Here is a 27283-nt window from a genome sequence, read left to right on the forward strand (position 1 = left end):
ACAAATTCAAGAAGAGAAAATAGGATTTGGGGTAAGAGAGCAAAATAGCCTACAAACAGAGAAGACGGAGGAACCGCAAAACAGAGAAGAAATAGGAGAAAAGGATTCTAGTTCTTCAAGGGTAATGATTCTATCACTCATCTTGAATCTGGTTCTGTTCTTGTTTCTGTTTCCGTTGGTCTATTCTGGCTTCTATACGGTTTCATTTCTAGTTTGTGGTTTCTTATTTCCTTTGCCGAGACCTCAATAGGTGATGTTATGGTTGGTTGATGTTCTGAGCTGTATGGTATTCTGTTTTTCAAATGAAATCTAGCTGATTATAGATGGATTCTGCCTGCGTTCGATATGATCTTCTTGCTGGTTGCCGATTGCGTTTGGCTGCTGTTTGGTTTGTATGGTTGCTGGTTGCTGGCTGCGTTTGTATGGTTGCTGGTTGCTGGTGGGTTGCGTTTGATAGTTGATAGTTGCTGGTTGCATTTGATATGTTGATCTAGTTGATTATAGGTTTTGCTGCTTGTGTTTAAGTTGATTTTTGTGTTGAATTTGGTATGAGGATTTCATGGTTTTGTTTGCTATTGGCTGGTTGACCTTTAACATGTTGATTATGTTTTGTATATGCCTAAGTGCTAGCATGTTGATTGATAATTTAATCTATGAATTTTTGATCCAAACTTGGTTGAAATACCATGTTGGTACAACTCGAAAATGGTTCGCGTTTGCGAGTATTTCACGATGGTATTACTTTGCTAAAATTGCGTTTGTGTTTGTTTGATTTTTGAATATGGACCGGGCTTGATTCTACTTGGGCCGAACTCGATGTCACTCGGATCGGAATACATACTCGGAGATTGGATTGGGCTTAAGTAATGGACCGGGTTTTGTGGCCATATTTGTATTTGTATTATTTATCATTTGTTATTTGTATATATTTTTATCCTATTTTTATTTGGCATACATAACCTTGTAAATGTAAGCCATGTAATAGGATAGTGAAAAATAATGAAAGTAGTGTAGAGTAGTGTAATTTATTATTTATGCATATTTAAATTGATTAGTATGCATGTTAGGGGTATTTAGTTTAGAATGCATGTTTAGGGTGTATAGTAGCATTGTGTGCATAGATCATTTCCCACAAATCCGTCAATTCAACAACCGCGTCTTTACCAAATTTTCACATAAACAAATTAATAGATACTACATTAAAGTCAATTAGGAGGAGGACTTGATGACATTCAGCTCCTGCCTAGACTTTAATTGTGCTATCCTTATTTAAACAAAATGTAAACGTTAATTTAATTTACTAGACACCTAAATTAAAGTTAATTAGGAGGAGGACTAGATGACATTCAGCTCCTGCCTAGACTTTAATTGTGCTATCCTTATTTAAATAAAATGTAAACGGTAATTTAATTTACTAGACACCTAAATTAAAGTTAATTAGGAGGAGGACTTGATGACATTCAGCTCCTGCCTAGACTTTAATTGTGCTATCCTTAATGTAAATGGTAATTTAATTTACTAGATACCTAAATTAAAGTTCATTAGGAGGAGGACTTGACGACATTCAACTCCTGCCTAGGCTTTAATTACGTTATCTTTTCAAATTAAAGTGTCATTTGTATTTCTAAACACAATGATAAATTAATTTACTAGATACCTAGATTAAAGTTCATTAGGAGGAGGACTTGATGACATTCAGCTCCTGCCTAGGCTTTAATTATGTTATCTCTTCAAATTAATGTATCATTTGTACTCGAAAACATAATGGTAACTAAATTGAAGTTAATTAGGAAGAGGACTTGATGACATTCAGCTCCTGCCTATGCTTTAATTATGTTATCTTTTCAAATCAAAATATCATCTATATTGGACAAATAACTTTTCAAGAAAAAGCACATAGATCAATCTAGGTAACCTTTTAGGGAGTTGTGGGGTGCCTAACACCTTCCCCACACTCAATAGACCCTCTTACCCATTTTCTGGTTCGTAGACCATTTTTTAGTGTCCAATTGCACTCAAATCAATTGGTGGCGACTCTAAAACATTTTTCATCCTTTCATCGCCGGTCCGCGTCGTGACCCCGGTTGAGACAGGTTTTCATAAAAACCAAAAACAGAAAATACAAACAAACAATATTTTTTGTTTTTATTTTTTATTTTTTGAAAACTAAAACAAAAAAAAAAAACAAAAGTGATATCAAACAGATTCATTCCCTAGTGGTTCTCAAATGAACAACCACTACGCATCAAATTGAATTGGATGCGGTGAATCATCGTCAGTGTGTTCAAAAGTATTCATTTACCAAAACCAATCACAAAGTTAATCCACAAAGAATATTATTGCTGTTGGAGACAATGCGGGCTCTACAATTCTTTAAAAACAACAAATCCAAGAACCAAACAAGTGAGATACTCTTAATCTAATTAATTATTGGCCTCAATAATAGGGACTGGAACTGGAATGAGTTGAGCATCTTAGGATCTACTCCAAATCACCTTGTATGGACACATGGCTCATTATATTATCTGAACATACGAACCAAGAAGGTTCTAGCTAGATGTTATGCTCAGTAGGGAACAAGCATGACGTGAGTAAGAGTACTTCTTGTCCTTATTCCTGGTCATTTTTCTTGTACCATTAATTCTTTTGAAATGCCACAATCTATAAGCTTTGGCTATTACATTTGTTAATTATACTAAGATTTTGAGCATATTGGACCAGTGTATTGAGAAGGAGAAGGACATCACACAATACAAATTCCGGCTCATAGTCTTGGCCAAAATTTTGTATTGCAGGAATTATGCATTTCTCACAGCATATGGAATAGAAATCATGAGGATGATTCAAATGCATCCCGAAAGAGGTAAAATATAGTGGAATATTTTTCACTTGTATTAATGAAAAGAACACAACAGGAACTTGGGATATAAATTTTCACTAGACATTACATCCATGGGAAATGCTTAAAATTGTTCCATTCAGTAAATACTACGTGATACTATAAAAAGAACAAAAAGAAAAATGGCAAAGGCAAATGATTTTGTTTCGAAGAGATGAGACCCACGTTGTAACAATTTCTCAATTAACATTTTTTTAATTAATTTTAACCGCATTCCTTTTTCTTTTTCTTTTTTAAAAAAATTAATGTGGGGCCACAAAATATAATATTTAATAAAATTAATTATTTTATTAATAAAACTAAATTTGCTTAAAATTAATTTTAATAAAATTATATTTATTATGTTAATCTAATATTAAATTTAATAACAAGTTTTAATATCAAAATTGTAAAATCTAGTATTATAATACTTTAATTCAACAGTTTTTCCTGTAGCGTCAGTTTTTAGTTCGCCAAACACCTCACAACATATTTCACAGTTTTAAGCTTAGTTTTTTTTTCCGTTAGCATTGAAAATCAATTCAACCGCTCTACTAAACGGACCCTTTGTGTGTGTTTGGCAGCGGTTGTGCAGCTGTTAAGTAGTGAAAAAAAGGACCTGAGTTTAAACTCTGAAATAAGTTTGTTGTTAGCGGTTAAGTTGTCTAAAATTTATTTTGTTTATATTATTATTAGGTAAAAATTAAAATTACTTTAAATAAAACAATATATTTAAATGTATAATATTTATATAACTATATAAATAAATGAATAAATTAAATTTATCATAAATATCAATTATAATAATTATAAATGGATAAATATAAATTATTATTAATTTACTTTAATATTTATTAAGAATTAAATAAAATAATGGTACATTTTATAGTTTATTAAGAATTTACTTTATTTCATATAAAAATTATTTAAATGTAACGTAGGTGGGCCCCACCGACTAAAAAAATCAAAATAAAAAAGTAAGCTTTTGCAGGTTGAGACCCACATGAAAAAATATTTTTAAAAAAATTATGGTTGAGGAAAAAGACGGCCGGAGTCTGGTAAAGTCATTTTTGTTTTTTTTTCTTTTTATAAAATTCACTCTGTTAAGTTTTAATAATAAGGGTTGGTTTTGTTCCATTCTGGTTTTACAGTTTATACTTTATATACTGTAAAAAATTGGAGTTTTTAAAACTCTTTTATGATAATTTTTTTACAGAAAAGGGTACTGTAATAAAACTTAGAGCAAACAATCAAAGTAGTTATACAACAAAACAAATTCAGTAAATAGTCGATAGAGGTATTTGTAATTGGATCACCCGATGAAATTTTTTTTCAAATTAAGTCAGTGAATGTTCTAATTTCAGCAATTATGTCATTCCATCAAATTTCAATTAATTTTCTAGTGAAATTTGTTGACACCCAGAGGAGGTTTCTGAGCAACTTTGTCTTTGACTCCATCAGCTTGTGGCATCTTCAACTCCAAGTGTCACATTTCAATCGAATTATGTCTGCTTCCTACAAAACGAACGAGAAACATTTGCAAGTGTTGTCTCTAAATTGTCCTCAACATGAGAGTGAATAAGTGACTCAGGGACATACTCTTCTTTTTTTTTTTTTCTATGTTTCTCTCCCTTATCACTTTTCTCACTTTTTTTCAACTACCATAGCCGCGTGACCAAGCACATTCCTGATTTGACGGTAAAAAGCGTCTACAAGCCACCCTCCATCTTCACAATTGCTTCCCAGACAACAATGTAAAAAAACTTGACCGACACGAAATAGTGTGTGTTTGTGTGTGTGAATTTATCCCTAAGTGTAGGATAATCGGTAAGTAATAATATAAAATGAACACACAAGGAGCATAAAATTGTGAAATACATTGTGAGCACACAAAACACACCAAAAAAAGAAAATGAAATATAAACTAATCCTAAACACATATGTACAAGAATGAATGAATCATGTCACTAGAGAGGGGTGGGATCCTTGAGATCCCAAGAGTATCTTCAAAGTCACCACTCCTATGTTGAGAAACATGACGGACCACGCATGATCCGGTCCCCTTTTCCCAAAACTTACATAGAAAAAATTATAATTGGGATTTGGGGCACTACACTTTTCTAATTTTTGTAAAAAATTTATGCGTAAAGTGGTGTTTAGAAGACTTTTTAAATCCACTTGATAAAGGTATCTTTTTTGATTTTGGTTGGTGCACTTGGTATATGATTCAACTTTAATTGAGAAATGCTCTAATTCTCCTAAAGGAAGGGACAAATGTCCCACACCGTAAATAGCTAAGACTTCAAAACTTTCTTCATATCATCTCCCTCAATCAAGAGTTGACTATCTTTCTTAACCAATGCTACCACACCCTCAATTGAATTCTTTGCAAGTGTTGTCTCTAAATTGTCCTCAACATGAGAGTGAATAAGTAACTCTGGGATATACTCTTCTTTTTTTTTTCTATGTTTCTCTCCCTTATCACTTTTCTCACTTCTTTTCAACTACCATAGCCGCGTGACCAAGCACATTCCTTATTTGACGGCAAAAAGCGTCTACAAGCCACTCTCCATCTTCACAATTGCTTCCCAGACAACAGCGTAAAAAAACTTGACCGACACGAAATAGTGTGTGTGTGTGAATTTATCCCTAAGTGTAGGGTAATCGGTAAGTAATAATATCTGGGAGTTCGAACCCTAATCACCAAGGTGATACACACAATCTTTAATTGTTTCTCTCTCAATATAGAAGGTTGATAGAAGGTATGGTATTTGTGCCCTTTTGAAATAGGGGAAGGGGATTCGAACATTGGTCACTAAGGTGATACACATAATCTTTACCACTTCAATTAGTGACTCGGGTGTAGGGTACCCTAACAAAATTGAATTGAGAGAAATTTTTTTTTTTTATAATTTATACCATACATGTATTCTGACTCACCATGCGATGCAAACTAGATTGAGTTTTTGCTTTTATTTGTCTTGTCGACATTAGTACGAAGTATCAATTCAATGCGAATCTTTGTAACACTTGTCCTATTTTTTTTTAATTTTTTTTATAAAAGACGACGGCACCTTAGGTTTTTTATTAAAACCCTCACATATAAGAGGGAATACCATACTTACAAAAGAAAAGGAGAAACACCCCTAAGATAAAAACTAAGAAAATCACGACAAAAAAACACAACGGCAGATTCTATATATAACAATGTTCCAGCTCTTGCCAGCTTCTATTGATGCTATAACCGGAGAGTTTTGAGAATTGTTCGGATATCCGTCTCATTGGATTCTATAATGCTACAAGAACAAGGAAAAAAGTAAAGGAAAAAAAAAAAAGAAAAAAAAACTATTTATGCATCATGTTAATTATGAATTTGTTTGTTTAAATATTTGTAAGTGTTTAAAAGTTATCATGGCTTGCATTGTCTGGTTTTTGTTAAAATATTTGCTCTCCCCAGTCTATAAACATTTTTTTTTTAAAAATGGCTTATGTTTTAAACATTTGAGAATCAATTAAAAAATATCACTATGCATTGAACGACGCGATTAAACCAAAGTAAATATCTTAGAAAACAAGATGAAAATGTTCTTAATTACATCATCAATCAAGTGTGATCAACGGTTGTAATTGGTGGAATGGGCTGAAATTATTCCAGCCATGGGTGTGGCTGGAATAATTCCAGCCCATTCTACCCATCACAGTCATTGCATCATCATTGATTGCACTTAATTACATCATCAATCAAGTGCAATCAACGGTTGTAATTGATGGAATTGGCTGGAATCATATCAACCCCTCCAAGGGCGGAGGGAGGGGGGACTACACTAGGCTGTAGTCCCCCCCAACCCCCACACCCCAATACTATATATATATCCTACAACATATATATATACACATATATATACTACATATATATATTTGTTTGTATCTTTAGACTATGATGCTTTATTACCTAATAGTAATGAATGATACATAACAATAGTAACTTTCATTCTGTTATTATTTATATTAAACAATAATACATAACAATACTTACGTGTTCTAGTTGTATCTTACATGGTCTTTAATTAATTTTCATCAATTTTAATATGTATTTATGTTAAACTATTGGTTTACTTTATGATACCAAATATTGAGATGAGTTTTCATCCATAATATCATTTTAATAAGTTGTATTGTTGTAAAATACCCTAAAAAAAAATTTCGGGGACGCTGCCCCCAAACCCCTGTAGAAATTTTCTGAACAAACCAAAATGGGTCAGCCCATATCATAATCAATTCCTAGCTCCACCCCTAAACCCCTCCCATCTAAAATATCCTCGATAAAATACAACAATGGGTTGTGAGCTTCTTATTTTTCAAAAAGTAATTAGGAAATTATCATGCAAAACATAATGACTCCAATATTGGCTTTACCCAAATAATTTTATAAACATCGAAGCAATATTTTGTGTGTACTCTAAGGTTACGTTTGGTTGTGCCTTTGATCAAGGAATGATAATAAACATTACACCGGTTGGTTTTAGGAGCATTATAATGGAATGATCAGGGGAATGGTCATTCCCATGTTGGTAGTAATAGTCATTTCCTTGTTGGTGGTAATGGCCATTCCGATCTCCCATATGAATGGCCATTCCCATTTCCATGAGAATGGTAAAATATTGCATTTTTACTATTATATCCCTATTAATAAAAACATCTCATTAAAACATACTGGTATTATGGTCAACAAACATTTTATTGTCATTCCATTGTCACATATATTTTGTCTACCAAAAATAATATTATATTTATATTTATTAGAATATATTTTAAAAAAAATATAATATTATATATTAAAATCTATAAATATATATATAATAATATTTTAAAAAATAATATAATATTATATATTAAAATCCATAAAATATACATAATAATATATTAAAAATAATATAATATAATTGTTTGAATCATAAAAATATTTTAAAATTTATGAAGAGATAAGAGTAATTCAGTTAAAAAAAATAACCTAAGTAGGTCATATTAAAACTAGACTCACCAACTTCTCTCCCCTTTGTATTTATCCTTGCCTCTTCGCATTTTCCATTACTGACAAAACCCCTCAATTGCAACGTTAAAAAAATACGAGGACAAGGAATCGTCAACCACCCTATAGACATATTTGCTTTCTTATGGATTCTATTCGGCAACCGTTGAGTGATGCTTCTTGCTTTCTATTAAAATTATGACCTTGAAGATGATAATAATACAAACGACAAAACTATTTTTATTGGAATAAAGCGTTTATGTAATATTTAAGGCATGCTATATTTCTTGCAAAAGAATATATTTCCGCTTGGAAATATAATTTTGTAATTAATATATTTTCTATAGGTTCGATTCCAACCGTAAACATAATTCTCTATGGTATTTTAAACAAAAAAAAGGCGGGTATTGTGAATATTCACTTAGGGCAGCTAAAACTTGCATCCCTAATATAAACATGATTAATGTTTTCTCATAATATTTTAAACATTGAGGATCAATAAAAAAAATTACAATGCTCATATATTTCATCGAATACGGTGCTATAAAGATCCTCAATGCATACAACAAATTAATACACCAGTAGCAGTGGGTTGTGAACTTGTTATTCATTAAAGAAGAAATGAGAAAATTATCAGTTTGTATGATGCTTAGGTACATTCTTACAACCACGATCATCTGCTCAGCAATGGATACAAAAGTCTATAAGACAAACAAGGGTCCGTATAAATTCTTGAAAATTGTCATGGTGTGGCCCCCATCATTTTGCAACACTGACGCAGAGGATATTGATTGTGATAAGCCGTTGATAGATGATCGTTTCACAATTCATGGAGGTTGGACTATGTACACTGCAACAAAGTGGGTTGCACCCTACAATAAAACGGGATGCCACACTACCGAGATACCACTCCCAGCAGAAGCTATTACGGTTAGTGTATATATATATATATATGAGTAATGTTGCGTTCCCTATGGATTCTCACTTATAGTTGTTTCTGACTTTTTTTTTTTGTTCATGTTTTCTTTCTTGTTTATATGACTGTTGGTGGAAACAGAGAGAGTTATTAGGCGAGCTTGTACCTGATATGATCCACCTATGGCCGGATGTTGAATTCTACCTAAACGAGACAAAAACTGATGATTTTTGGAAGTATCAGTGGGTAAAACATGGGATGTGTTTTAAACATCCAACGAATCCGAAAATTTATTTTCAGACAACCATAAATATCCCAAAGACTTATAATTTCCTTCAAATACTCAAACAAGGTAAATTTACAGCTTCATAATATTATTGCATTCTCTCTTAAATAATTCTTTTATACTATGATAATGGATACCCCAAAATTTATCTGATTATGAATAATATAATAATTCTTTTACTTTTCCCTATAGTATAGATGGATTCATGTAAATTTTATTCTTCAAGTTTATAACCTTTGTCATATGAAACAGGAGGCTATAATCCGGACAATGGATTTTATAATGCAACCAAGATGGCAACGATCGTCAATGACGCTTTGGGAGTGGATGCTGAACTTAGGTGTAACAAAAATACACTTGGAAATGTACAACTACATGAGATTTGGGTACGTCTCAATAGGACTGATGTACTTATACCAATCGGACGTGCTTCTATTGGTAATTGTCCAACCGACAAGCTCATACAGTTTCCTTCTGCTACATTAGTTAGTGATTGAGGACGACATAGACTTTATTCTTATACTCTATCACTAATCCTTGTCTCGTACCAAAATTGTCTTTTTTTCCTTTTAAGTACTTGATATAAATAAATGACGGAAACGAATAAACGTAGTGAATTTCCGTTGATTTTCTCATAAACTCATGTAATCGACCCCAAACTTTTGGAATATATACTCGGATGATGATGAAGCATTAGAGATCTTTCTTATGTATACTTTAATTTTGTCTTATCTTTTTAATAGTTTGTTATGAATGTTAAAATTAATACTAATTGGTTTGAACAAGTGTTATTAGAAATTTTAATGCAATGCACCAATTTAGAAATTTCAATACTATACACTATTTCAACACAAGAAATAATTCCATTCAAGCAACAACTCCATACACATTATTACAGTCTCAAAAATTGAAGAACACAATACGAATTATTAGTATATATGTTTAGTTTAATGTTTGAAATTCTTATTGAATTTTCAAGCTTCACTGTGAAACGTGATTGAATAAATAACTCAAAAAGGTGATAAAATTTTAACATAACCACATTAAATTTTAATTCAATAGGCAAGTGTCCTTACTTAACATCCATGGAGTTTTTTTTGACTCAAAGTTGTAAAATCAGAATTCTATTAGATTTTGAGTTGGAATTCAAAACTGATTTTTACTGCTAGTAGAAAAGTTATGGAAAAAAAACTGAACTTAAAACTGTGAAATATGCTGTGAGGTTTTTGGTGACTTAAAAGTTGATGCTTCCCGATAAACTGTTGATTAAATTGTGCAATGTTTAGTAAATTAACAAATAATTGTCTTATTTTTTATATAATTCGTATGAATAATATATTTTTTAAAATTTAAATATTTGTTTTAATATAATATGAGATTAAAATATTTTAATAAAAAAATAATATAAATTTTTTTAAGTAAAATTAATAAGGAAATGCTAATAAAAAAGATTGGTTAATTAAAATAATAATATAAAGAAATTTGTCTTTTCGTGTAATATATTGGTAAAGATAATAATATAAAGTGGGCCCCATGATTTAAAATATAAATTTTATGTATAACAGTGGGGCTGCTTGTGGGCCCCTTGATTAAGAAAATAACTTAAGTAATAAAAACGTTTTAACTCTCAAAATTAATATTTGATTTTAAAAAAACTTATATATTCAGAATCAGTGCATAAAGCTCTTTCTAACAAGATCTATTGTAGACGAGTTTTATCGGATAAATCTTAATTCTATTTTTTTTCAATGGAATTTCAAAAATAATGAATTCAAAACTAAAACAATGAAATTCTAAACTGTGCTTTAAAAAATAATGAAATCTATATTAAAACAATAAATTTTTGACAATTAATTTTGAGATAAAAGAGATGAATAAAGCTATAGGGATAATGCTAGAGACCCCAAAATTTGACCGCCAAAAATTCCCCAAATCTATGTGGCATTAAAATAGTCATTGATTAAAAACACACATGTAGGCCCCACTTCACATCCAACACAAAATGAAGGTCTTTTGGGGCTCTCAAGCATTATCCAAACTATATATCCATTGATTAAATTAATGGAATAAACTTGTTGGGCTCCCTTGGGTTACAAAACTGATGGACTACGTATCATTTTTATAAAGACAAAGATGGGCTCCACGATTAAAAACAAAAAGTAGTAGCAAATCTGATGCTTTTTTTTTAAACAGAGGTCTTGGGGAGGGGTAGGATTCGAACCCACGACCTAATGGGTGGACGATCCTTTACATACAATATGATTGTCGTTCAACCAACAACTCACTTACATCCGCTGCTTATTATTGACTGACAACGAATCCGGTCTGCTTGGCATAACCCGCATCGATGCAATGTTTTGCCGTTCATCATATTCTCCACATTATAGTCAGAAAACACAAAAGTATCATTGGTGCACTGTAAGTGGACAAGCCGCCAAGGGATCACCCTCTCTTAAACATCTTTGCATTTGTATGAATTCTGTCCGACCGTTTAGTGGTGCCAAGGGATCACCCTCTCTTAAACATCTTTGCATCTTTGCATTTGTATGAATTCTCTTAAACATCTTTGTATTTCTATGAATTATGTTCGGCAACCATTTAGTGGCGCTTTTTTCGTTTCTATTAAAATTAAGACCTTGAAGATCATAATAAAAATTATTTGTATTAAAATTAAGGCGTTTTGTGTAATATTTTAACCTTGTAGAATATTATATTTCAGCTGGCATATATATGTTTTTCAAAATAAATTTTATATTTTTTAAATAATAACCTTTATAGACGATCATAAGATCATTTAGTTTATCTTTCTTAATATACATAAAAAAAACCTTTAAACTAATATATATATATATATATATATATATATATATATATATACATTGTTGGAAAAGATATATGTTAATGAAGGTAATAGGAGATGAAAAATTAGAACAACTTCAAGGCGCGTACTCGCTTTCTTTTAGACAAATTTCTCTCCCTTTGATGGGTATCACAAGTGTACCGGGTATACGAGAAAATACATTTAGGATATAATGAAGTTTTCTAGTTTGTGATTGATCTTTGAAGATGCACTATCCAAAGCAACCCAAGAACACTCTATTTTGAAACTCTTGATGATGTATCCTTTTTTTATATCTATAATGGTTGTGGTAATGCTAATATATAGATATTCAACCATTGCCTAAACACATTTTCAATTTGAATAAAAAACTGTTTAAGACAAATGACTTCCAAACAGTTCTGTATTCATTGGTTGTGTCTCTTCAATGCAAAAAACTACTTTAAACTTCCATGTGAAAAAACATTTAATTGTTTGAAAATATCCAACAATCCTCCCCTATTTTCAAAATATATGTATATATTATTTAATAAGTTATAAAATTGAACTACAACAGTATACATCATCAACAGAGTGAGTACATAGGTGCTAAGTGTCTTCTGGACTTGAACTTTCACTTAGCATAAACAAATCAAAACTTTATCAAGACGCTATGGTGTACGGATCTTGAACCAAGGACCCTTGTAGATAAAGCCGGAATTGTCATACATACTCAGTTCTGAATTTAAGAGTGTTCTTTTACTTTGCATGCTTGTCGCCTTGTGCAATATCCTAATTTTGAGAGTGCTCTAGAATATGGTCAATTTATTCACAGGAAGCGGCCTCACTTCCACACTCTCATAGGTAAATTCTCTTAGGTGAATCTGTGAATCACCCTTAAAGAATTAATTAAGGATCTTAATCCATCCTCTAACATGTAGATACCGACACTAAATCAAATTTAGGATATGAGGCAAACCAAAAAATAGTGTCATGCTAAACCAATCTTTTAGTTTGTTTGTGATGGATCGTACTTAACACAAGAGGGGGGGGGGGGTGAATTGTGTCCCCAAATTCCGATAGGAATCTCTTTTTATAATTTAAAAGGAAATCAATGTCAATTAACAATTAACACACAAATTTGAACTCTAATGATTATCCTAATCAATATTCATTTCAATGCAAGATGTGATACAATATGGTGAATGATCAATTATCAAATAATCAAGGAATTGCAAAAACAGATTTTTTAAACAACACACTGCGCACAGATTTTACAACTCAAATTTCACCTAGCAAATCAAGTCAGAATTCAATGAAATTTTACAACACCCTAATGAATACTATATCAAAAATTCAGATTAAAATTCAAAGTTTAGCTATGTGAACAGTGCATGGACAGACTAGTGGTTCAGAAAATTCTGCAATCAAAACACTTAATCAATCAACAAGCAAGCAATGCAATCAAGAAAGTCCACACAGCAATTTATAGTAGTTCGGAGACTCTTCTCCTACATCTACTACCTAGGTTCACCAACCTAGGATTTTCCAACCTCCACTAAGGATGTGGTTTTCTCAAGAGCTCCACAAACCTCACAAGGGTTTTTAGGTCACCCTTAAAACTGAAGATTTCAAGATAATCTTCAAACTTTACAACCAAGGGTTTCAAGCACTCCCTTAAACTAAACCTCAACAAGGTTTTTGCCCAATGAAGGGACTTTTACAAGTGTTCAGTATAAATGGTTCACTCAAGGTTTACACTAAGCAAATGGGGTTGAGGAACACTCAAGAATCACAATATCACCTCACGGGTTGGATAGAAAATGAAGAATAATGAGGATTTTCAAATCTGAAAATAAGAAGCCAAATGAGAAGCACTCCCTCTTTGCAAAAGCAAAATAGTGAGGAAGCCTTTAGAGTGGCTTGGGTAGAAGCTTGGATTCAATGGCACAAACTAGCTTGAAAGTTTTGAGAGCAAGAATTTCTTCAATGTAATTTTGGCTTCTCCAAGTTGGAATGAGGAAGAACCCCTCTTTATAATTTACCAAGCTCTTGTGATTTCCACCATTGGATCTTTTTCTATCTTCAAATCTCGACCTTCAATTACATGTGCAAATCTTGGCCATTGAATGAATAGATCATTAAATCTCAACCTTGCAATATGTAGCCGTTGCACTTGCATCATTTTCCAAGTCTAGCTTTCCAAGATTTGAGTTGTCATGTGCACTTGCAGCCATCTTTGACAATTTGATCAAACTTGCACCAAATCTTGACCTTGGTATCTCCAACAATTTTGTCATCTTTGACCATTTGATCAAACTTACACCAAATCTTGGCCTTGGTATCTCCAACGATTTCCTACAAAATGTGTAGCAACTTGCAGCCATCTTTGACTCCAAAAATCAAGTAAGATCTTCTTTTAAGTCAAAAATTGCAAGCAAGAATATTGTCTTATGCACAACCATTGGATTCACCTTTTAAATGGTCATCTTAACCCTTCAAGTCTTGTTGTAATCTAATCCATTCATAATTCAAAACAATTCAATCTCGGCCATAGATTAGTGTACCGTTGGAGCTTGTAGTCTTCAAGAATATCTTCATAATCTAAGTCTTGTCTAGTTGCAAAATATACTTTCTCATCTCTTACAAATTTCAACCATTGCATTTGTCCTTTAGCTTCATCAATTGTCTTCTCACAAAAATCTGATCATTGACCTCAATAAAGGAAGCATGTGCAAGATCTTGTTTGATGAAGATAAGAGATCCTTCACGTGACCAAACACGTCCCTCCAATCTTGACTTCAAACTCTGAATTTGGCAGCACCAATATATCCATATCATACAGCCCTAAGGCTAGTTCCAATCATCAATCAAAATGCCTTAGTGGAAGGTTGATGAACATAGGTTTTTCTTGGTTTTCTAGAGATCCAAGCTCATACTCGAAAACCGGACTTCAATTCACTTGAGCATACTGAATTCTGAGTCATATGAGACCACAATGATGATTAACCTACAAGGAAATAGGAGGTAGAACTCCCCAATTGCATGTAAGCTCAAAGAGCTTCATATAGAGCGCATAGGTTAATTACATTAGAAAAACAACCCAGAAAATTCATATTACTGCATGATAAATCATTTTATATATATTAGAATGTCCATATAAAATTTCATAACAATCGGAAATCGTTTGGTCACTCAACCAAGCAAATAAGTCACTAATAGTGAAACCGATGAATTCTAAGTGTAAATTCAATGTCATTTTGCAAACTCAGTGTAAATGACCTTTTCTCTTGAATTTTACTAGGTCAAATATGTTCATATTTGACGAAACATCTTAGTTTCACTATTAGTGATCTAATTGTTTGGTTGAGTGACCAAACGATTTCCGATTGTTATGAAATTTTACATGGACATTCAAATACATATAAAATGATTTATCATGCAGTAATATGAATTTTCTGAGTTGTTTTGTTAATGTAATTAACCTATGCGCTCTATATGAAGCTCTTTGAGCTTACATGCAATTGGGGAGTTCTACCTCCTATTTCCTTGTAGGTTAATCATCATTGTGGTCTCATATGGCTCAGAATTCAGTATGTTCAAGAGTGGTCGAAGTCCTGTTTCTAAGAATGAGCTTGGAGCTCTAGGAAACTATGAAAAATCCTATATTTGCCAACTTTCCACTAAGGCATTTAATCAAGTTGAATGAATCCAACATTGAGGCTATTGGTTGTGGTCTTCATGGAGATACAACTCTTTTCAAACATGTGGGACAAACCTTGTCCTCTCTATCATTAGTGATATATTCTTGTTTGACATTTTCACTCAAGACATGTGCTACCAAGAAAGTTAGGATTGGTGCAATCAAACAAGATCCTTGACATTTTCACTCAAGACATGTGCTACCAAGAAAGTTAGGTTGGTACAATCAAACAAGATCCTTGACTAAGGGATCACTTTTGAAGTCTTTGATTCAAAATGAAGGGACAAGATGGCATAGTACAATTTACATCCATGGTTGAGAATTAAAGAGAGTTTGAATGGTCAAGATTTGAAGACATACATTGATCAAAGGGTTGTGCTTGTGACAACACTTATGGAAGAAAGGTACAACTTGACTTCTCTCAAGCTTCCAACGTCTATATGCTCTATGGTGGAGATTTGTTTGCTCAAATCATCAATGACCAAGATTAGGAGCTGCAATGGATGGTAGAGATCAGCTCTTGAAGTTTGATCCAATGGCAGCAAGCATAGGAGAGAATTGCCTTTAAAAGAGGATCTTCCCTTTCATAAAACATGGAGAAGCAAATTGAAAATTATCCTTGAGAGAAACCTCTTGCTATCAAGTTCATCAATCATCAAGCTTTCTTGCTATTTGCTACAACAATCTTCTCCAATACAAGCCTCTACAATCAATGACTTCTCACTACTCTTGCTTTTGCAAAAGGGAAGTTCCTATATCCTTTAGGCTTTGTTTGCTTACAATCTAAACCTCTCTTGTTCTTAAAATCCTATCTTTGAGAGTGTTGTTGTAATCTTGAGAGTTCCACACCAAATACCTTTGAGGTAACCTGTGAGAACCTTGGCTGAAAATCCCATTGAGAAATTCCCTTTGTTAGGGGAAATTGTAAACATTGAAGTTTGAGGGAGTTCTTAGAAACCCTTGGTGTAAGGAGTTTTGTGGGTCTCTTAAAACCACACCTTAGTGGAGTTGGGAAAATCCTAGGTTGGTGAATCTAGGTAGTAGACGTAGGAGAAGGGTCTCCGAACTACTATAAATCGCTGTGTTGATTTCTTTGTTTACTTGTTTATATTTACTACTTGTTTCAAACTGCAAGATTTTCAAAACCCTAATCTGTCCGAGATTAGCAGACTTACTTAAACTTTGAATTTTAGTCTGAAATTTTGATATAGTGTTTATTAAGGTGTTGTGACATTGCATATAAAATTTTGTTGCATTTCGACGTCATTTGATGGGTGAAACCTGAGTTGAAAAACTGTGTGCAGTGTGTTGTTTGAAAATCTGTTTTGTGCAAATCTTGATTATTTGATATTTGGTCATTCACTATATTGTATCACATCTTGCATTGGATTGAATATTGATTAGGATAATCATTAGAGTCCAAATTTGTGTGCTATGTGTTAATTGTCATTAATTTGTTTAAATTTAAAAAAAGGGATTCCAATTGGAATTTGGGGACACAATTCACCCCCCCTCTTGTGTTAAACTCGATCCGTCAATTGGTATCGAAGCAGGTTAGCTAAAACTAGGAGTTATATCTTATTTGGCATATTTATGGCAAATATTAATTCTTATGGTGAGGCCGAAGGCCTATCCATGAATAGACCACCATTTTTCAATGGCTCGCAATATGGTTTTTGGAAAAATAGGATGAAAATTTTTATAAATTCCATTGATTATGATTTGTGGGAAGTTGTAGAGAATGGTCCTTATGTTCCTAGGAAACTTTTGGGTGATGAGATGGTAGATAAGGAAAAGAGTGAGTTTACTAAGGAAGATAAGAGATTACTTAGCCTAAATAATAAGGCAATCAACACTTTGCACATTGCACTTGATTACATAGCTCAATGTAAGAGTGCAAAGGAGATTTGGGATATGTTAGAGTTGAAGCATGAAGGAACAAGTCAAGTGAAGGACTATAAGATAAACATGCTAGTCACCGAGTTTGAGACCTTTAGAATGAAGAAGGGTGAGAGCATTAGGGAGATGTTTTCTAGACTTACTTGCATATGTAATGAATTAGAAGCCTTGAACAAACCATATGAGGAAGTTGATAAGGTCCAAAAGATCCTTAGGAGTTTACCTAGGATTTGGAAAGATAAGGTAGTAGCCATTAAAGAGGCTAAAGACCTTAGGAAGCTTAAGATAGAGGAATTAATAGGAAGTCTAATGACACATGAGTTGGAGATGTCAAGATTAGATGAGGAAGATGCACCACCTAAGAAAAATGGCTTAGCTCTTAGGATCAATAGTGACACTAGTTCGGATTCTAGTGATGATGATAGTGAAATAGGGGCAGCCCTATTAGCTAAGCATTTCAAGAAGTTCTTGAAAATGAACAAACGTGGAGGATTCAAGAATGGAAAGGCTTTTAAAGATAAGAGAGAGGAGAAAGAGAAAGAAAAGAGTACTTGCTTTAAGTGTGGCAAAGTAGGTCACTTTATGGCCGATTGCCCTAAGCTTCAAAAGAAGAAGCATAAGGAATATAGAGAGAAAGAGAAGAAGAAGGAAAAAGGGAAGAAGGAGAAGAAGGCATCCAAGGCCGCTTGGGATGATTCTTCATCATCATCTTCAAGTGATAGTGAAGAGGAACTCCAAGCCAACTTGTGTCTCATGGCAAATGAGGAAGAGGAAGTGTCCTCATCAAATTCGGATGAGATGGTAACATCTTCTAAACCTTCTTATGATGAGCTCTCTTGTGTTTATGATGACCTTTACATTGCTTATGAGAAATTGATGCATAAACACAAGCATGCTAAGAAAGAAGTTAGTAGACTTTCTAAAGTGGAAAAAATGCATCTAAATGAGTGTTGTGATTTGAAATCTAAATATGATGATGTATGTTTTTCACTTGATGCATTAGTTCAAGAAAATGAGGATTTAAAAGATCAATTGAAAACATGTGTTAATTCTAGTAACATTGCATCATCTAGCAATTCACATGACTTAGATGCTTTGCATGCTAGGATTCATGAGCTAGAAGGTGAGTTGGATACATGGGATGATCATGAGTGCATTATTATGCCTAACTCTTCTTCTCTACAAAGAGAGCTTGATATGGCCAATGAGAAATACAATATGCTTGAAAAACAATTTTCAAAATTTTCTATGAGTTCTTCTAAATTGGATGAACTTCTTGCATCTCAAAGACATTATCTTGACAAGAGTGGATTAGGATATGATCCTATGAAACTTAAGGACACTCTAGAGGCTAAGGAGGCCACGGTCAACGTGAACAAAAATGGTACCTACCCCAAGGGTAAGGCTAATGTTCCTAAGGGAACTACACCTAGGAAGAGGAAAGTTTATGTGAAGAAGGTTTGGGTGCCTAAAGGGTTGAATGACTTTGAAAAGAAAGCATATGTGATGAGAACTTTCAAAATTGATGCATATGCCTTTATTGCTACTAACCCCAAAGGATCCAAAGTTTGGATACCTAAAGTATATTAAACATGTGTTTATCTAGGTGTGCTTAAAATCCAAATCCGAGTCATGCAAATGGTATTTGGATAGTGGTTGTTCTAGACACATGACGGGAGATGCTTCATTATTCACATCCTTTGAAGCAAAGAAGAATGGAGGATTTGTGACCTTTGGAGACAAGGTCAAAGGTAAGATCCTAGGCTTGGGATCCATAGGTAACTCTTCTTTCTCCCTTAGTGAGTAAGATTGGTTGAAAATTTATCTTTTAATTTATTGAGTGTTAGTCACTTAGCCGATAAAGGCTTTGATATTCTTTTCAAAAATGATAAATGTTATGTGTTTAATGTTTATGGTAATGTTGTGAAATTAGGAAGTAGAAGTGGTGATATGTATGTAATGCATTTTGATGCTATGAAAAATTCTAAAATATCTTGCTTGCTTGCTAAGAATGATGATGCTTTGCATTGGCATAGAAGATTAGGTTATATCGGAATGTCTACATTGAAAAAGTTGTGTGCCAATGAACTTATTAGAGGATTGCCTAAATTAAATTTCAATGTTGAACATGTTTGTGATGTTTGTGTTAGGGGTAAACAAACTAAAGAGTCTTTTAAGCCTAAACTTGATATTAGTACTTCTAGGCCTCTAGAATTGTTACATATGGATTTATTTGGTCCTAGTAGAGTTAGGAGTCTAGGTGGAAAATACTATGCATTTGTTATTATGGATGATTATACTAGATTTACATGGTATTTGTTTCTTGTGCATAAAAGTGATGCATTGCATGCTTTTGAAAACTTACTTAGGAGATTGCAAAATTGCATAACTTAAAGGTTTCAAAAATTAGAAGTGACCATGGAGGTGAATTTGAAAATGCTAATTTTGATTCTTTGTGTGCTTCTTTTGGTATTAAACACGAGTTTAGTGCTCCTGGGACACCTCAACAAAATGGGGTTGTAGAAAGGAAGAATAGAACTTTACAAGAACTAGGAAGAACCATGCTTCTAGAATATAATCTTCCTAAATATTTTTGGGCTGAAGCTACTAGTAATGCATGTTATGTGAGTAATAGACTTAGCATTAGAAAAGGATTAAAGAAAACTCCTTATGAACTCTTGTATGGCAAGAAACCTAAAGTAGATTACTTTAAGGTTTTTGGTGCTAAATGTTTTATTTTAAATACCAAAGACAATTTGGATAAATTTGATGCAAAGAGTGACATTGGAATATTTTTAGGATATTTATCATCATCTAAAGCATATAGAGTATTTAACTCTAGAACTAAAATTGTGGAAGAAAGTGTAAATGTTAAATTCGATGATATGACCACACTTGCTCCAAATGTGCGTGTAGAAAATAATTTTTCAGATTTGGAACATCCTTTGAAGCACAAAAATGAAGGTACACATGGAGTAAAATTGCTAGATGAAGATGAAGATGATGTCCCTTTGGTGGAGAACTTAAGGGAGATGAATATCTCAAATGAAGAAACACCACCAAATGAAGAAAGTGAAGGTGAACCCGAGGGAAATGAAGAACAAAATGAAGCTGAAAATGCTATGAAACAACCGGGTGTTCACAAATACAAGGTGATGAAGTCTCATCCAAAAGAATTAATTATTGGAGACTTGCATCAAGAAAGGCAACTAAGAGCCAAAAGGGACTCTACGGTCAATTCTAATCCTTTAAACTCTTTTGCCATGCTTTCTTTAGTAGAGCCTAAAAATGTACGTGATGCTTTGCATGATGATGATTGGGTGTATGTCATGCAAGAGGAGTTAGAACAATTTGAGAGAAGTAAGGTTTGGACTCTTTGTCCTAAACCTAAAGACCACACCATTATAGGAACAAAATGGGTCTATAGGAATGAGATGGATGAAAATGGTAATGTAACTAGGAACAAAGCTAGATTAGTGGCCCAAGGATATTGCCAAGAAGAGGGCATTGACTTTGATGAAACCTTTGCACCGGTTGCAAGGTTAGAGGCTATTAGATTATTGCTTGCATTTGCATGTTACAAAAATATCAAACTTTTTCAAATGGATGTGAAAAGTGCATTTTTAAATGGTGTGATAAATGAGGAAGTTTATGTTAAACAACCTCCCGGATTTGAAAGTAAGAAATTTCCAAACCATGTTTACAAACTAGACAAGGCTTTATATGGTTTAAAACAAGCTCCTAGAGCTTGGTATGAAAGATTGTCTAAGTTCTTGGTTGAAAATGGTTTTCAATGTGGTAGTATTGATGATACTTTGTTTATTAAATACAAAGGTCTTGATATGCTAATTGTGCAAATATATGTTGATGATATTGTGTTTGGTGCTACATTAGAATCTATGTGTGAAGATTTTGCATTATGCATGAAGAATGAATTTGAAATGAGTATGATGGGTGAGTTGACTTACTTTCTAGGTTTACAAATTAAACAAACCCCACTTGGCACTCACATTAGTCAAACTAAGTATACAAATGAGATATTAAAAAGGTTTGGCATGGATATTTCTAAAGGTTCATCCACACCTATGGGAGTGGGAACCAAATTAGAACCCGACCTAGATGGTAATGATGTTGATCAAAAGAGATATAGGTCAATGATTGGTAGTTTACTTTACTTGACCGCATCTAGGCCCGATATTATGTTTTGTGTTTGCATGTGGGCAAGATTTCAATCTAATCCTAAGCAAACACATCTCATGGCCATAAAGAAGATTCTTAGGTACTTAAAGGACACACCTTCCCTAGGGTTGTGGTATGATAAGAAATCTTCATTTGACTTGCATTCATTTGTAGATGCCGACTTTACGGGTTGCAAAATAAATAGGAAAAGTACTAGTGGTACTTGTCAATACCTAGGAAATATGCTCATATCTTGGTTCTCCAAGAAGCAAACATGTGTTGCTTTGAGCACTACCGAAGCCGAATATATGGCTATTGGTAGTTGTACTTGCCAATTGCTTTGGATTAAACAACAAATGCTTGATTTTAATATGGAATTTTCAAACATTCCAATTCTTTGTGATAACATAAGTGCCATACATTTGTCTAAGAATCCTAGATATCATGGTAAAGCTAAGCATATAGACATTAGACATCATTTCATTAGAGATCATGTTGCTAAAAAGAACATTGTGCTTGAACATGTAGAAGGGGAACATAATATTGCCGATTTGTTCACTAAGCCTTTAGCTAAGGATAGATTCATAAAACTAAGAAATGCATTGGGTTTGTGTGAAGCGCCTTGAGTGCATATTACTTGAATGCATATCCTTGTTTGATTGATATCCCAAGTTTGAACTTGAATGCTTATTATATTTTCTTGGTGATATGTGCTTATAAGCTAAATGTATAAATTGGTATGCATGATTGAAGGAGGAGTAACCTAGTGTCATTAGGAGGCCATGGGTCACTTAGTGTGATAGGCTCCAAATTGGTTCACTTAGGTTCTATTGGTTCAATTGGTGTGTTGCCATGACTATTTGTTGATGAGAACTAGTTTTGATATTATTTGAAGCATGTTTATGGTCTTAAATCACTTTTGTGATCAAATCTCAAAAATGCTTATAAATCTTTTACAAAACTTGCATCAACCCCTTAGTTCTCCACTTTTTGAATTATTACAAAAAGGGGGAGAGACATGATGATAAATTGCATTAAAATCATTTGCCAAAATGCATATATAGGAATAACTTAAGGGGGAGTGTATATGCCATGATTGGGAGAGAATAGATGTTAAAGTAAGGGGGAGCTAAGCTTACTTAACTAAAGTTGTATATGAGTTTCAAAATTGTTTTAAATTGATATCATTAAAATTAGACATATAGGACCATAGGTCCAACAATACTGACAATGGATTTTATAATGCAACCGAGATGGCAACGACCGTTAACGATGCTTTGGGAGTGGATGCTGAACTTAGGTGTAACAAAAATTCACTTGGACATGTACAACTACATGAGATTTGGGTACGTCTCAACAGGGAAGATATACTTATACCATGCCATTATACCATCTCAGATACTCTTCCAAAGTTGATAACCAGTCAGTGAAATCATTCGGGTCGATATTACCAGAGAAATCAGGGACTTCGAGTTTGACCCGTCGAGAGACGTTTGCTTGATTGTCGTAACTCCACGAAATCTGACTGGTTCAAAATACTAACGCGAATGGTACCCGACATCATATGTCTCCCCATAAGAGTTGGGTGGAGGGTAGGGTTCAGGAAGATAATGGTACTGTGCGGTGGTTGGGTACGGGGGTTGGTTGGGGGGATATTATTGTATGGGGGTGGGTGTGGGAAAGAGGGTACTGGTGGTGTGGGAAAATAAGGGGGAGGGTAGATTATTGGGGGTCGTAGGAGAGGTTGGTGGCTTGGTTAGTAAGGTCGGTGGTGTGGTGGGCATGGGAAGTATGTTGGGGAGAGGATTTAGAGGTGGTAATGGGCAGCAAGAGGGATATTTCCTGGGGGAGGGCCGGTTGGTTCTTTAAAACCCTCAGGGCTACCAGCTCAACTACCACGATCATGAGAGGCAGCATCGACGTCGGGTTCACCAGGGTTGAGGAGATCTGGGATAGTTCCATGCTGAGCTACGGGAAAGTTGTGCTCCCACAAAGTCTCCATCTTGTCAAAAATCATATCTAAGAGACGAATCACTGACTCTAAGATCTGCTCCACACTAAATTCTGGGGCACCATATTGTCGACTGTTGCGTGTGGTGCTCATCGTGGACACACGCGAAGCTCCGATACCAAAATTGAGGCAAGCAATATGAGCAAATACCACAATACAAGTAAGAGGCCCACACTGCCCAATATCTATATATATGTAACACAACAAGGAACCAGTACAATAGTGAAGTAACAAGATAGAGGAGTTTAGAATCACTCTCAAAGTAGCTAGATCGAGAATCTCTCTCAAGAAGATAAACAGTAACAAAGTAACTAAAGTTTTCTCAACAACCAGAAGTGTCTTTACAGCACACCACTAATCCTACTATAACTGGGATAGCAGGAAACAAGACATTGGCCTGACAAAAGAGCCTAAAACAATTAGGCTTCATTGGACTCGTTTGTTGGGCCTTGGACTGCACCACTCTCTATATTTGATTTTGGGTTATTGATAATCTGACCTGAAAATTTATAGCTGGTTGATTTGAAAATTGATACAAGTCCTGCGTTGGAAAAATAGATTCAGCAACCCATACAAATGAGACGCTTATAGCCATTAATTTTCAACAAACAAAGTAAAAGTCGACAGACGAGTAGAAAGTTGTTGCTTCAATCGAATTTGATGAGAAATGATTTTGGAAATTTACCCCAAATTTCGGTCAAGCCATTTCACCCCCTTTTGTGTAGCGTAGGTCCTACCCTTATAAGCCATAAGAGATTGGAGGACATACTGAATAAGCGAGCAAGATACAATATATATATATAGGTTAAATCTGCATGAACAAGAGGCAAGCTATCGAATCAAATATAATGCATATGATCATTCAAAAATAAAAGAGGATGGCACAACATTATAGGTTTGTAATTTTGGATTTCCATTTAGTAATGCAAAAGATAGTAAAAACAACTCAAATTGAAAAAAAAAAGGTTCACAAAATAAATGAAAAATAAAAGTAAAGAACATTGGAGAGCTTTGAGCTTTTATAAAAGAGGACGGCACATTGGGTTTTTATTAAAATCGTCATTTATGACGGAGGAATACCATACATACAAAAGAAAACAAAACATAAACACCACGAAGAAAAAGAAAACTAAGAAAAATGCAAGAAGAAAAAATACCGACAAAACATTAATCAAATTCTATAACTATGTTCCAACGTTAGCCACCTTTCTATTGATGCTCTAACTTGGAGAGCTTTGATAATTGCCCGGATCCCCGCCCACCGCAGAACAAGGAAAAGAGTCAAAGAAAAGAGTCATTTGCTTCAGGCATAATTTTGTTCGCTTCGAAGCAATGTTTTGCCGTTCATCATATTCTCCACATTATAGTCATAAAACACAAAAATATCATTGGTGTACTGTAAGGGTACAAAGCCGGCAAGGGATCACCCTATCTTAAACATCTTTGCATTTGTATGAATTCTGTCCGGCCGTTTAGTGGTGTTTTTTCTTTTCTATTAAAATTATGATCATAATACAACGAACAAATTATTTTTATTAAAATCAAAGCTTTGTGTAATTTTTAAAACATGCTATATTTCTATCTAGAAGAATAGATTTCATCTTGGAAATATAATTAGTTGACTTTTTCAAAGTAAAATTTTTTATAATTTTTAAGAAGTACAACTTTTATATACAATCATGAGATCATTTAGTTTATCTTTCTTTATACGGTATATTACAAGATGAAAAACATCATATATCAAAAAGAAATAAGATGATGAACTACTATGATTGGCCCAAAAAAAAAATTTAAATTAATATATACATTTTCTATAGTTATTTTGGAGTGGTCATTTTTATTCCAATGCTGTTACATCTTGAATGAAATTCCCATATTCGTCTCCATCCCCAGAATCGCTCCAAGCGAGGTGGGTATTCCGAGTATTCACCTAGGATAGGTAAAACTTGCATCCCTAATGTAACATGACTAATCCTTTTTTCATAACGTTTTAAACATTGAGAATTCATAAAAGTTAAAGAAAAAAAAAGCCACGATGCATTCAAGGACTGGATGAAGCCAAAGTCTACGTACAGCTTTGAAAAACAAGAAGAAGACAACGAATACGGTGCTATAAAGATCCTCAATGCATACAACAAATTAATACACCAGTAGCAGTGGGTTGTGAACTTGTTATTCGTTAAAGAAGAAATGAGAAAATTATCAGTTTGTATGATGCTTAGGTACATTCTTACAACCACGATCATCTGCTCAGCAATGGATACAAAAGTCTATAAGACAAACAAGGGTCCGTATAAATTCTTGAAAATTGTCATGGTGTGGCCCCCATCATTTTGCAACACTGACGCAGAGGATATTGATTGTGATAAGCCGTTGATAGATGATCGTTTCACAATTCATGGAGGTTGGACTATGTACACTGCAACAAAGTGGGTTGCACCCTACAATAAAACGGGATGCCACACTACCGAGATACCACTCCCAGCAGAAGCTATTACGGTTAGTATATATATATATATATATATATATATATATATGAGTAATGTTGTGTTCCTATGGATTCTCACTTATAGTTGTTTCTGACTTTTTTTTTTGTTCATGTTTTCTTTCTTGTTTATATGACTGTTGGTGGAAACAGAGAGAGTTATTAGGCGAGCTTGTCCCTGATATGATCCACCTATGGCCGGATGTTGAATTCTACCTAAACGAGACAAAAACTGATGATTTTTGGAAGTACCAGTGGGTAAAACATGGGATGTGTTTTAAACATCCAACGAATCCGAAAATTTATTTTCAGACAACCATAAATATCCCAAAGACTTATAATTTCCTTCAAATACTCAATCAAGGTAAATTTACAGCTTCATAATATTATTGCATTCTTTCTTAAATAATTCTTTTATACTATGATAATGGATACCCCAAAATTTACCTGATTACGAATAATATAATAATTCTTTTACTTTTCCCTATAGTATAGATGGATTCATGTAAATTTTATTCTTCAAGTTTATAACCTTTGTCATATGAAACAGGAGGCTATAATCCGGACAATGGATTTTATAATGCAACCAAGATGGCAACGACCGTCAACGACGCTTTGGGAGTGGATGCTGAACTTAGGTGTAACAAAAATACACTTGGAAATGTACAACTACATGAGATTTGGGTACGTCTCAATAGGACTGATGTACTTATACCAATCGGACGTCCTTCTACTGGTAATTGTCCAACCGACAAGCTCATACAGTTTCCTTCTGCTACATTAGTTAGTGATTGAGGACGACATAGACTTTATTCTTATACTCTATCATGTTACTGATCCTTGTCTAGCTTGTACCAAAATTGTCCTTTTCACCTTTTAAGCACTAGCTATAAATAAATGGTTGAAACGAATACATGTAGTGAATTCCCGTTAATTTTCTTATAAACTCATGTAATCGACTCCAAACTTCTGGAATATATGCTTGGATGATGATGATGACCGAATCACTATAAATTTTCTTATGTATAATTTAATTTTGTTCTATATTCTTTAATAGTTTGCTATGACTTTTTTTAAAT

The 27283-nt window shown here is 33.7% G+C and overlaps 2 protein-coding genes across 2 annotated transcripts; both read left to right on the top strand.

The window, feature by feature from the left end:
* The first annotated feature begins 8582 nt into the window (after positions 1-8582).
* On the top strand, positions 8583-9707 carry LOC120006369 (ribonuclease 1-like). Its single transcript, XM_038856389.1, has 3 exons — positions 8583-8837; positions 8965-9175; positions 9362-9707. Exons 1-3 carry the CDS (start codon positions 8595-8597, stop codon positions 9604-9606), a joined length of 699 nt encoding a protein of 232 aa, XP_038712317.1. The 5' UTR covers positions 8583-8594; the 3' UTR covers positions 9607-9707.
* A 16268-nt stretch (positions 9708-25975) lies between these two features.
* Positions 25976-26999, top strand: LOC120009349 (ribonuclease 1-like). The gene is made up of 3 exons (XM_038859909.1): positions 25976-26218; positions 26358-26568; positions 26755-26999. Exons 1-3 carry the CDS (start codon positions 25976-25978, stop codon positions 26997-26999), a joined length of 699 nt encoding a protein of 232 aa, XP_038715837.1.
* The last annotated feature ends 284 nt before the right edge of the window (positions 27000-27283 follow it).

Source organism: Tripterygium wilfordii, chromosome 2, assembly GCF_013401445.1.
Source record: "Tripterygium wilfordii isolate XIE 37 chromosome 2, ASM1340144v1, whole genome shotgun sequence".
In the NCBI taxonomy this organism is placed as follows: domain Eukaryota; kingdom Viridiplantae; phylum Streptophyta; class Magnoliopsida; order Celastrales; family Celastraceae; genus Tripterygium; species Tripterygium wilfordii.

Excerpts from the sequence above, each read along its gene's own strand:
- LOC120009349 (XM_038859909.1), top strand. The coding sequence starts at position 25,976 with ATGGATACAAAAGTCTATAAGACAAACAAGGGTCCGTATAAATTCTTG. Across the intron at positions 26,219-26,357 it reads TCCCAGCAGAAGCTATTACG|AGAGAGTTATTAGGCGAGCT; the intron begins GTTAGTATATAT and ends TGGTGGAAACAG. Across the intron at positions 26,569-26,754 it reads CCTTCAAATACTCAATCAAG|GAGGCTATAATCCGGACAAT; the intron begins GTAAATTTACAG and ends CATATGAAACAG.
- LOC120006369 (XM_038856389.1), top strand. The coding sequence starts at position 8,595 with ATGGATACAAAAGTCTATAAGACAAACAAGGGTCCGTATAAATTCTTG. Across the intron at positions 8,838-8,964 it reads TCCCAGCAGAAGCTATTACG|AGAGAGTTATTAGGCGAGCT; the intron begins GTTAGTGTATAT and ends TGGTGGAAACAG. Across the intron at positions 9,176-9,361 it reads CCTTCAAATACTCAAACAAG|GAGGCTATAATCCGGACAAT; the intron begins GTAAATTTACAG and ends CATATGAAACAG.